The sequence below is a fragment of the Gossypium hirsutum genome, chromosome D01, assembly GCF_007990345.1.
Source record: "Gossypium hirsutum isolate 1008001.06 chromosome D01, Gossypium_hirsutum_v2.1, whole genome shotgun sequence".
NCBI classification, from domain to species: Eukaryota; Viridiplantae; Streptophyta; class Magnoliopsida; order Malvales; family Malvaceae; genus Gossypium; species Gossypium hirsutum.
In genome coordinates, this window is record NC_053437.1 from 1,490,908 (window position 1) to 1,504,252 (window position 13,345).

At 29.4% G+C, this 13,345-nt stretch overlaps 3 protein-coding genes across 3 annotated transcripts; all 3 read left to right on the forward strand.

Annotated features, from left to right (window-relative positions):
• The first annotated feature begins 1,389 nt into the window (after positions 1-1,389).
• Positions 1,390-2,085, forward strand: LOC107933081 (non-specific lipid-transfer protein 13). The gene is made up of 2 exons (XM_016865229.2): positions 1,390-1,733; positions 2,079-2,085. Exons 1-2 carry the CDS (start codon positions 1,390-1,392, stop codon positions 2,083-2,085), a joined length of 351 nt encoding a protein of 116 aa, XP_016720718.1.
• A 2,297-nt stretch (positions 2,086-4,382) lies between these two features.
• LOC107933034 (zinc finger CCCH domain-containing protein 2-like) lies at positions 4,383-5,800 on the forward strand. The gene has a single exon (NM_001327361.2). It carries the CDS (start codon positions 4,553-4,555, stop codon positions 5,570-5,572), a length of 1,020 nt encoding a protein of 339 aa, NP_001314290.1. The 5' UTR covers positions 4,383-4,552; the 3' UTR covers positions 5,573-5,800.
• Positions 5,801-9,362: 3,562 nt separating this feature from the next.
• On the forward strand, positions 9,363-10,706 carry LOC107933033 (zinc finger CCCH domain-containing protein 2). Its single transcript, XM_041086667.1, has one exon. The coding sequence runs from the start codon at positions 9,456-9,458 to the stop codon at positions 10,479-10,481; it is 1,026 nt and encodes a 341-aa protein (XP_040942601.1). The 5' UTR covers positions 9,363-9,455; the 3' UTR covers positions 10,482-10,706.
• Positions 10,707-13,345: the final 2,639 nt, after the last annotated feature.

The window sequence follows — 13,345 nt, forward strand, 5'->3', positions numbered from 1 at the left end:
TCAGAATTAAACCATTAGTTTCTGATATGATGTGTCGTTCTAACGGCTACTTCCGCACGCTCTTTAGGCCTCCAAGGCTTGCCGTTCCATTTTATTTTCTTTTTAATTATTTTATTTGCATAAAAGACACTGTAGGAATGAAACAGCACATGTCTTGGTTAAGTTTGGGTTCACTGCTAGAATTGGAGGTGTTGATGGTGGGGCGAGTCTAGGCTCGATTTTAAACAATGTTTTAAATTTAGGTTTGAGTACTTATTAATAAATATTATTATTTAAAATAATAAAAATATTTAAAATTTATCTAATTTAAATTTGAATCGGGTTGGATTAGCTCAAAGATAAGAAAATTTTGTCTAAGCTTAATCAAGCCAAGTCAACTAAGCATATTGGATCGAGTAAGGTATGCACTAATCCATGGATGAGTTTAGGCATGGTAAAAGTATTATAGAGATCTATATATTAAAAATCAGATTACGTTGTTCTTTTACTCAAAAAATGAATAAATTGATCATTGTACGTTAGATCAAAGTGTCAATTGGTACTTCTGTTAACAATATGTTTCTAACGTTAAAAATTAGTATGGTTGACAAAATAATTAGACCACGTATACTTGATACTAACATATAAAGACCAGTGTTACACTTATAATCTCGATTTTAGAGTTCTTTTAAATTCTATTGTTAATATAATATTATTTGTTTTTTGTTATTTTATTTTATTCGATTTGATTTGATTTGATTTAAAATAATTTAATTTATTTTTTATTTCTTAAATCAAAAAATTCACAATTATAATTTAATAGAAAAATCACAATTAAATAATTGTATATTAATTTTAAGTTAGTTTTAATTGGTTGATAATAAAAAGAATGAATGATATATATAAATTAGTTGTGTTTATTTAAGTATACATTAAATGAACAATATAATAAATATGACACGAAATTTCATGACATTTTATGATAACTCTAAATTAAGTTAAATTTATTTTCTAATATTAAATGAACAATAAAATTTTCATCCACCTTAAGAGAATAAATAAATAATTTACTATAGTTCAATCATATTAGTGAATAGGTCTATTTTATTAGTTTGATAGTTGTGCTATATACCGGTAAATTACGATGCGAGTGAAAAAAATTATATAATAAATTCTCGAAATTCTCTAATAAAACGATATAATTTTTTTACCCACATCATGTACGTGTTACGGTCTGGTATTTTTTTAAAAAAATTATTGCTTAAGTAACATAAAATAAAATACCAAGAACTATGAGTAATCCATGGAGCATGAGCTTTACCTGTTACAAAATTTTAGGCCAATTCTACTTTTATAATCCCATCTCTTCAACCCACCACCACCTGATTTCCATCATTTTAAACCACATCAATGTCTCTTCTTTTTGCTTGCATCACCGTGCTTTTCTCGATTATCGGATCAGCCGTCGGACAATCAAGCTATGATTGCTCAGAAGTGGCGGATAACTTCATCCCATGCGTAACGTACCTGGTTGAACTCGAATCGAGACCGGCGAATCAGTGTTGCAGTGGCCTTCAAGTGCTGAACCAAATGGCGAAAATCAATGACAAGGGTCCGAGAAACATATGCCAATGCATTGAAGATTTGGCCTACACAATGAATGCTCCGTATGTTGCTTCTCGGATCCAGTCTTTGTCTCGAGAATGTCATATTCACTTCAGTTTTCCGATTTCGATTGCCATGGATTGTCATAGGTAACATACCTCACTTATGCACAAATTCAAATTGAGTAAACTTTTTAAGGCCAAACTCAGCAATTAGGCGAGGTGGACTTCCCGATCAATGAACAACTCTAGGGAAAATTAAACTTAGAAACATTCATGACTAGGCATTAAATTAATGTTGTCTAACTCACCCATATTAATATAAATGGTCAATTCAAGTTTGTCTAATCTCATCGTCACCGCTATTTTTACACTAACAGCAAGTAAACGCACCGTCCATCCAAACTCACCTTAAATAACTCAAGTTTTGTATAGTTCTAGTTATACCTATTTATCTTTCAGTATCTGAAAATGTTAATGTTGTGTCATTTGCAGGATTTAAATATGCCAAGAAGATTTATATGAAGACTACTACCCTTTATATACATACATTATGTATTTATATATTAAAGTAAATTAAATTAACTAATTAATCATCTCAAATAAATTTTATATTTAATTTAATTCTGTGCATTACAAATTAAAATAGTTGAAACTATATTTTTGTTTGTCTTTTCATTTTATTTACAAACTATTATTCATGGACATTAAATGATTTGATTTCTAATATAACTATTTTTTAAAAAAAATTTACCATCTTATAAATATGAATTTTAAAGCCAATATAAATACTATATATAATAAATTACAACATAATTACAATTTTTTTAAATATAAATCTTAAAAAAGAGAGATGCATGCATGGTCCAAAATTCACAAGTATATAGACAAAATAATCATTTTAAAAAACAAATACAGCAAAAGGTAATTTTTGTTTATACCTTAAAAGTACAATAAAACAAAAATTGTTATATAATTAATTAAAGTTGGAAACTTTACATTTTATACAATCAAAATAAAACTATATTTTTGTTACACATTGTATGTCAATTCTACTTATAAAAAAATTTAAAATGTTCATCTCAAAAAAAAATTATTTTATAAAAAGAAAATTTTCAACTGAGTTAATATTCAGGTAACTCGTAATACCGATTTAATTAGACATGTCATATATTGTAGATTATTTTTTTAAGTAAAATTCAATTACAAAATAATATTTATTAAAATCTAAAATTTAAACATTATTACAAGTATAAATAGTGGACTAATTTCGAGGAAAAAATAAATGCAATTACAAATATTATAATTTGATATCAAATTAATTTTTAACACAAAAAAAATGAATAATCATAATATAGCCGAACATAAATTACCTATGACAACGGCACATGGTATAATTCAAATTCAAGTATTTAAGTACTCAAGACTCTATATATGAGAGTATTATTTTTCCACATGTTTTAGTTATGAGTTCGCAACAAACTAATTACAATCAGTAATTCTTACCCACTCATATTAGTTATTTGGGTATAATGGTAAGACACATTACACTTTCAAGAGAAGAATATAGGTTCAAACTTTGGAGATAACATTGTTAGAGGAAACAACTACGAACTCCAAACATGAACTGTGAACAAAAAAATTTAAATTTTAGCGTGAAAATAATTGTCAATTTTAAAATTTATCTTAAAAAAATTCAAAACCCAATATAAAAAACTGTAAAATTCAAACTCTAAATAATAATTTAACCCTCAATGTTAATACTAAAAACTTATCTAAACCAACACTAAAATACCATAACCCATTATCTAAACCAACCATACCAAAAACTCAAATGAGATTTAGAGATGGATTTTTGTATTTACTTTTTTTTTCTTTAAATGTAAATTTAAAACTTTGATTATATTAAAAAATATTATTAATTTATTAATATAAAAGAATAGTTGCAATTGACATTTGACAAAGTATAAAGAAGCCACATGGAGGGAGACTTGGATCCCAAAATTCCAAAGGGCATGACAATGTCAGGCCTCATACCTCCCTAAAAAGGGCAAAAATCCAAAGCTATTCTACTACGCAGGGTTTTCAGTAACCAGCCAACACATAGCATCTCTTTGCTTTGCTGTGCTTTCTGATGCTGCCACGATTCCCTTTTTGCATGCTTATCCCTAATTATACTTTGCCACGCCTCCCTCTACCCCCATACCCTTTCTTCTCTTCTGGATTCTTCTCATTATTTTAATCACATTCAATCCCCATTATTTTATAATTTAAAAAACTCTTGATTGAGTCTCTATTATTTTATAATTAAAAAATTCACTTGATTGATATTAATATTAATGTTATTTTCAGTGTAAGAGATAGTGAATTCGAGTATATTTTAAAAATTAAAAAAAATTATAAATAATTTTAAGTATTATATTAAAAAGAACAGATATAATAAAAAACTTACATTTACATAAAATTTGACATAATATTAACGAAATGCAAAATATAATGGTCTAATTGTTATTACAAAAGTAAAGAGAGCATAATGTTGCAAACACACTCTATAATATAGAACTAACCTTTGTTGGGTCGAAAGATAAATAGTTTAATATCTTTTAAGTAAGATCTCGGATTTAAATTTCGTGAATGAAAATATTAGTGATATCAGAGCTTTATTCCTTTTTATAAGAGTTTGGCCCTTACTTCAAATATAGTTGAATCACTAATATAATTACCAAATATAAAAAATTTAAAATAATATTGAAAACTTTCAAATTAATATATAATTTAAATTTAAATTTAATGAAACCTAATAAACTTATCTTAAAAAATTCATAATAATATATTAGTATTCCACACTCCATTGCCTCCTATATATATCCAACTCCCCATCCCAATCTATTTGTCCCCTTATCACTCAGCACTTTATTCTTCTCTCTCCATTAATCTTCATTGAAAGAAAATCATCTTTGCTTTCACCCATGACCACTGTTTATGACCCTTCACACCATCTCACCTCCAAAAAATTGTGTTTCAAGGACCTTGAAATCCCTCCAAGGAAAAAGCAACTCCATTGTTGCCACAACGCCGCCGCCATGGAACTTCCCCACCACGAAGCTAGGCTCCACAAATACCTTCCTTCCAATGAAGACGATGACGGCACCGATGATCCATACGGCACCGACCATTTCCGCATGTACGAGTTCAAGGTAAGAAGGTGTACAAGGAGCCGTAGCCATGACTGGACTGACTGTCCTTTTGCTCATCCAGGTGAAAAAGCCCGACGTCGTGACCCTACTCGGTACCAATACTCCTCCACCATCTGTTCTGACTTCCGCCGTGGCGGTGGTTGCCCTCGCGGCGATGACTGTGAGTTCGCTCATGGAGTGTTTGAGTGTTGGCTACACCCTACACGTTACAGAACCGAAGCTTGTAAAGATGGTAAGAATTGCAAGCGTAAGGTTTGCTTCTTTGCTCATTCGTCACGTGAGCTTCGTCTCTTGCCGGAATCACAACCTCCATACAAAAACTCTGACAAGAACTATAACCATTGCTGCTTGTTTTGCCGGTCCGTTACATCGTCGTCGTCGTTGTCCCCAACAAGCACTCTCTTGGGTTTATCTCATTTCTCGAGATCCCCATCCCTGTCACCGCCTCTATCTCCCTTAAAACACCAGCAAAGAACACCAAGGTACGGCGGTGATCGTATTAGTAAATTTGGAACCGAAATGACAAGCAGTTACGATGATGTTTTGTTGAAGGAAGTCATGAGTTATTTAGGAACCATGAATTTGTCCGAAGTATCTTCACCAATGGCTACTACTGCAAATACAAACATTCCATGGTTCGATGTTTCATTCAAAGGAGCTCCTTCAACGGTAAGTCCTTCTGGTTCTGGTGAATATTTCAATGGTGGTGGTGATGATGAGAAAAACAATGGAAACGGTGTCGTTTTGGATCATGATCTTGACCTCGGGTGGGTTAATGAGCTCTTGATGTAGAGGAAGAAGATATATATATATATGATCTGCAAAGTGTATATATTTTATGTGTGATTGGGTTTAAAAAGATTGCTGATCTGATGATTGTTTTTAAATATTTTCATATTGCAAACCAAGTTAATTTCAATTTGTAAGGCTTTTTTTTCTTGAAGAGATCTAATATGATCTTCTTTTTATTTATGTACTTTTTGAACTTATGAAATATTGATGAAGTCAAAACTTCTGTTCTCTTCTCCTTATGCATGCATGTATGTATGTTGTTTGAATTGCATGTGATGTATGTGATTGACCTAATAAAAATTAACGTGATATTGGGTACAGCTTAAAGGAGTTGGAAGAAATATGGGGTGATCACACATTAATTACGTGGTAAACATGCAAGCATCGTGTCCGATAATACGTGTACAAATACTACGTGTCCATATTAGGAGGATATTTGTCAATAAAAATTCACATATTTCATCTATTATTTATCTTTCATATTTTATCGAAAATGATTTTTGCAAAATGTGATCTTTATTATAGTATTAACGACAACATTTTAGGGAGAGCAAAATTTAATTATTAATTAATTAAAACAATGAAATTTATTGATTTTGAATGATTTTTTATAATAATATGGAAGTATAAAATTTAAAAGTAATCAAATGCATAAATTGAGCAAACGTATCATAATTATATGGTTCCTACAATAATGTCCAAATGTATAACTGGAACTACACGAAAATTGTCCATAAACTTGAAACACCAATGTCCAAGTGCATAATGTTCTTTAGGTAAGACTTTGAAGTCCAATTTTCCTGTACTTCTTATTTTCAGTCAAGAAAGTTTTGGTGTTGGTCTCATGCTAGATAATCAAAGACCTTACACATAAAGACTTCATCAAATCCCTCCCATTCCATTGATATTACTTCTTTAATAAATGCTTGGTGTGTTTTATTCTCGTTAAAATGGGCCTGATCTCAAAAGTTTGTGAGGATTTAAACAAAAATATAAATTTAGGGATTTAAATAAAAATATAAACTTGGGTTAGAAAAATTAAGGCCCGTGGGCCTTCAATAATATTTTATTGGCTTGGTTTGATCGTAATATTTTATTGGCTTAGTTTGAAAATTCTATAATTTTTATTTATTGTTAATTTTATTACTATTTTAGAGTTATTTACTTATTGCACGTGTTTTAGTTTTATTTAATATAAAGAGTTTTTCTAAATTTTTCTTCAATTTATTAAAGAATATTTATTTACATAAAATAAAAAAAAATTAAATATAGGCCAAGCCTAAATTTTATATCCATAGACGAATTTAAACAAAAATTTAAACCCATCATAATATTTTTTTCACTAACTTCAACAGTTGTACTTTTATTTCTAGAAATTAGTCCCTCTATTTTTCATATTGAATTTTCCATCAAATAAATATGAATTTTAAAGCCAATCATAGATATTATATATTGTGTATTACAAAATATTTAAAATATATTTAAAACATAAATTCCAAAAGGAAAATCTTTAAAAAAAATTTAACTAATTTAATTATCCATTATGAAAAAGCTAAACTTGAAAAATGTATATAAGGCATGATCCAAAATTCACAAGTACATAGACAAAATAATCATTTTAAAAAGGTTAAATTTTGCTATTGGATCCTGTATTTTGTGTAAATTGTGAATTTAGTACATATACTTTAATTTGATCAATTTTAGCCCTTATACTTTTCGAATTTTAAAATTTTAATCCTAACCCAATAGTAACGGTTAAATTTGTTTGGTTAAATTATGCCATTAGTCCTATATTATGCGTGACACTATAGATTTAGTTCACATTTACCAATTGGATCATTCTTAGTGACTATATTCTTTGAATTTCAAAACTTAAGTCTTAATGCAAATGACAATCGTTAAAATCTATAAACTGACTTCTGTGAGTAATATGTGAAAATAACAAATAAACATAGCATTACACATGTGATAATATGTTTGACACATCAAATTTTAAAAATAACATAACTTAACTTAATGAATTTAATAGTTATCATTTGGTTAGGACTAAAGTTTTGAAATTCTAAAAGTATAGGGACTGAAAATAACAAAATTAACATACAAGTACTAAATCCACAATTTACGTAAAGTACAAATTCAAAAGGTAATTTTTGTTTATACCTTAAAGTACATTAAAGAACATTTGATTTTTTTATTATCTTTAATTTTTATATTTAAATGGATTTTTATAAATTTTATATAAAATATAAAAACAAAAAAAGTATTATTTAGCGAAAGGAATAAAGTTTTTAGTCATTTCTTAATTAAATTGATAGGTAATTGACTCTCACACCATGATAACTGCGATGATAATAATCAAATCTAAGTATTCCAGAACTCAACACTTGGTAATAATTATGCTACGTTTGGTGGAGTATATATTTTACTTTTCCACTTGTTGTAGTTATGAATTAGCAATAAACTGATTACGATTCGTAATTTTTAGCTACGCACTTTACTTGTTTAATTTTTGGTTCAATTAGGCACTTGTATCTGACAAAAGTTGTTTAATTTGATATTAAAAATAACAGTGTTAACTTTTCAATGTTTAAATCGAATTTTAGAATTGATTTAATGAAAGTTAATTGCTAATATTATTATGTTTGAAACTTTTTTTTCCATGATTTTGTTAAAAGAATAATTTTAATGTCAATTGCGAATATGTTTAAGTTTGCATTTAATTTGTCAAAGACATTCCAGTAATTGTGATTTAATTCGGGTTTCAGAATAGATTAGCTAAGACTATTACATTCAAGTATAAAAATGTATAACTTTTGTCAAATGCATATACCACACTAGACTAAAAAAATAACATAAATATCACATTAAGTATTTATATATTAATCCCATTATAGGTTCTTATCATATTTGTTCATTTTGATATAATACCTGAAATTATTCATAGCCACTCCCCAAACTTTAAATGAAAGTATAATACATTTCAACACACTTGAACTTACATCCTCCTACACTGATAACAATACCGATATATACCGATTGAGCTAAGACTCAATCGATTTTAAATGTAAACTTCGATTATATTAAAAAATATTATTAATTTATTAATATAAAAGAATAGATGCAATTGACATTTGACAAAGTATAAAGAAGCCACATGGAGGAAGACTTGGATCCCAAAACTCCAAAGGGCATGACAATGTCAGGCCTCATACCCCCTAAAAAGGGCAAAAATCCAAAGCTATTCTACTACACAGGGTTTTCAGTAACCAGCCAACACATAGCATCTCTTTGCTTTGCTGTGCTTTCTGATGCTGCCACGATTCCCTTTTTACATGCTTATCCCTAATTATGTTTCGCCACGCCTCCCCTCACCCCCATACCCTTAATTTCTTCTCTTCTGCATCCTCGTTCTTATTATAATCACATTCAATTCCAATTATTTATTATTTGAAAAACATTAAACTTATTACCAAATTGATTATTAATATTTTAATAATTTATTTATCGAATTTATTAATATAATTATACTTGTTATACATCTAAAATTTTAAATCTTGTTCGATATTTCTATCATTTTGAGGTATAACATTATCTTAATTAATATATATTCAACATGGTAATTTTTTTGACTTAAAATAAATAGTTAGTCAAAACCCTAATATAATTACTAGATATACTGAAAATTTTCATATTAATTTAATGGAAGCCGAATATAATTATCGAAAACCTAATATAATTACAGGATATTAATATTCCACACCCCCATGGCCCTTATATATACCCAAGTCCCCCATCCCAATCTATTTGTCCCCTTATCACTCAACACTTTATTCTTCTCTCTCCATTAATCTTCGTTGAAAGAAAATCATCTTTGCTTTCACCCATGACCACTGTTTATGACCCTTCACACCATCTCACCTCCAAAAAATTGTGTTTCAAGGACCTTGAAATCCCTCCAAGGAAAAAGCAACTCCATTGTTGCCACAAAGCCGCCGCCATGGAACTTCCCCACCACGAAGCTAGGCTCCACAAATACCTTCCTTCCAATGAAGACGATGACGGCACCGATGATCCATACGGCACCGACCATTTCCGTATGTACGAGTTCAAAGTAAGAAGATGTACAAGGAGCCGTAGTCATGACTGGACTGACTGTCCCTTCGCTCATCCCGGAGAAAAAGCCCGCCGTCGTGACCCTATTCGGTACCAATACTCCTCCACCATCTGTTCTGACCACCGCCGTGGCGGTGGTTGCCCTCGCGGCGATGACTGTGAGTTCGCTCATGGAGTGTTTGAGTGTTGGCTACACCCTACACGTTACAGAACCGAAGCTTGTAAAGATGGTAAGAATTGCAAGCGTAAGGTTTGTTTCTTTGCTCACTCGTCACGTGAGCTTCGTCTCTTGCCGGAATCACCACCGCCATTGAAGTATAAAAACCTTGACAACAACTATAACCATTGCTGCTTGTTTTGTCGGTCGGTTACATCGTCGTCGTCGTTGTCCCCGACAAGCACTCTCTTGGGTTTATCTCATTTCTCGAGATCCCCATCCCTGTCACCGCCTCTATCTCCCTTAGGACACCAGCAAAGAACACCAAGGTACGGCGGTGATCGTCTTAGTAAATTTGGAACCGAAATGACAAGCAGTTACGATGATGTTTTGTTGAAGGAAGTCATGAGTTGTTTAGGAACCATGAATTTGTCCGAAGCATCTTCACCAATGGCTACTACTGCAAATACGAACATTCCATGGCTTGATGTTTCATTCAAAGGAGCTCCTTCAATGGAAAGTCCTTCTGGTTCTGGTGAATATTTCAATGGTGGTGGTGATGATGAGAAAAACAATGGAAACGGTGTCGTTTTGGATCATGATCTTGACCTCGGGTGGGTTAATGAGCTCTTGATGTAGAGGAAGAAGATCATATGATAAATATATATGATCTTCAAAGTGTATATATTTTATGTGTGATTGGGTTTAAACAAGATTGCTGATCTGATTATTGTTATTAAATATTTTATTATTGCAAACCAAGTTGATTTCAGTTTGTAAGTTCTTTGAAGGGATCTAATATGATCCTTTTACTTGTGTACTTTTTTAACTTCTGAATATTGATAAAGTCAACCTTTTTATTCCTATGTATGCATGTATGTATGTGATGGTATTTATGTATGTTTGAAATGCATGTGATGTACGTGATTAACCTAATAGTAAGAACGAGATTTTGGGTCCAAAATTCATGCCTAGAAGTTAAGGAAGGAATATGTAAGGGATGATCACAGCTTAATTACGTGGCAAACATGCAAGCATCCTCAAATATGAGGGAGTTACCTGATAATACGTGTCCGGTGATAATTGACCTAAATAATATAATTTTTACTTGGTGCACCATAATTTTAAAAACAATATATATTTAAATTTGGTCAAAATAAATTTAAAATCTAATATATTTTATATATTTGAATAATAATAATTTGAAATTAAATTAATAAAAAAAATTAAATAAAATTTTGAGAGAGAATCTATATATTTACTCGTAAAATTTAAACTTTACATTAAGATCTCACATAGCCGGGATCTTTAAACATCGATAATTTTTTATTTTATTTAAAGTTTTAATGACTCAACTTTGTGATTCTGGTCAAGCTTTTCAAGATTGTTATTGTTTTATTCTTAATGTTAATTAAGAATTCAATTGAAAATTGATAAAAGGATATAAATTAAATTGTATTATTATGACAATATTTTCATATTTTTATGAGTCAATAAAAATCTGTCCAGGGTTTGAATTATAAATTTTATATCTTTCATTTTACCATTTTATTTAATATTTTATTTAATATTTAATATTTAAATTAATATTTTTTATATTCGATTTATTGTTTATGTTCGAGGTTGATAGTTGCTCATCTCCACAATGTTATTCCTAAAGGTGGATAATTTTTTTTATTCTAAAAGTGGGAATCTTAAATTATTAAGCTTATGCAATCTTAATTTATCTAAATTAAATTTAAACTAAATATTATTATAAATTTGCACAATTTTTTAACTAAATATTTCAATACATAGATCATTAATATTTTGCACGAAAAATGTTAATGAGACATATTAATATTATATATATTAATTTTCTTTTCAAAAATTATATATATTAAAAATCCAACTTAAGTTTTTCTGAATCCCAAATATTAATATTAATATTAATATTTATTTAAATTCATCCATAATCATAAATAGAAAATTCTGTATCATTCACTTTTTCTTAAGAAAATATAGGTTTGTTAGATTTAATTTTTTTAAAATTTAAAATCTTTCTTTTAGATATTAATAAATGAGTTAACCAGTTTTGCATTTTTTACATTCTAATATTTTACATACATTTATTTTTATGTTTTTTTTTCCATCATTGGTGGCTTAAATGGTACCATACTTACAAATATGGGTACTAATCCTCCCACATGTAGTTGATTCACATAATTGAATATTAACATCTCTTCCGTGAACCCTTAACAATACCTTTCCGTTATTAAGGGCTCGATCAATTACAAGACAAAATATAACCCATTTTGAAAATGGATTTTAATTGCTTCTCTAAACTCATTTATCGACCAATCATTTTATCTTAAGCTTTAAAGCGTATTCATAAACACCTTTATTTCTCTGTAAATAACAGTAAATAATATATAAACTCATTTCCTTAGTTTTTGCCAAACATATATTTATTTATGTGTATGAGAGAAAGAAAAAAGCAAAAATATTACTCCATTACCATAGGTAGTAGTGGGGTAATTAAAAACTTGAGGTTAAATTGATTATTTATGAGCATGAAAGAAGAAAATCATTGACATTATATTAATTTGTTTCCTAGGAGGGTACACTTGTATTTGAAACATTTAGCTGTGGTGGTGGGGAAATCACCCACATGCTTCTGCTTCCTATGATTCAATTCATTGCTTGTCTACAGCGATGACTTAATCGGGATGACAATAGAACGAGACGAGATTATATACATAAATATCGTTCAACGATGCTTCATATAACTCTACCATATTTAGGGTTTCTTTTGTTTAATATTGTCGAATTATATATATTTATATATTAATGTATATATTCAACATGTATACTAAAAGATATATAGTATATTATAAAATAAATAAAATAGTAAATTTAAATGTAAAGATCGATTGAATTTTAATTCGAGTGGCATCGGCATTGTTGTTAGTGTAGGAGGATGAGGGTTCGAGTGCACTGAAGCGTATTATCCTCCTATTTAAGGGTTGGGAAGAGGTTATGGGTAGTTCTAAGCATTATATCAAAAAAGAACAAATATGATAATAACCTATAATGAGATTAATGTTACACTTTACTTCTTGATTGAAACCGATTTAGAAGCAATTCAGATTTATCATCTTACATAAGCTAAGACTATTTGTGTATTTTCTCGTGAGATGTTTTATATTCATTAAACTTTTAAGGGTTCATAAAGTTTTTTGCTACTTGTCAATTAAGTCCACTTTGGTATCAATACTTTTTGTCTATCCATTTTGATACTTAAACGATGATAATCAAGTTTATTTTGATCTCTGAACTTAAACTCCATTTTCTTTTTAATTTCCGAGTGATAACATAATACAATTTTAAAGTGTCACATCATCACTATTTTACATTTTTTTATTTCAAGGATCCAAATGGACCGGAAAATATAGGTACAAAGACCTCTCCAATCTTTCTGAATTTCAAAATAGAGCAAATTAGTCCCTTTCTTAAAAATCAAA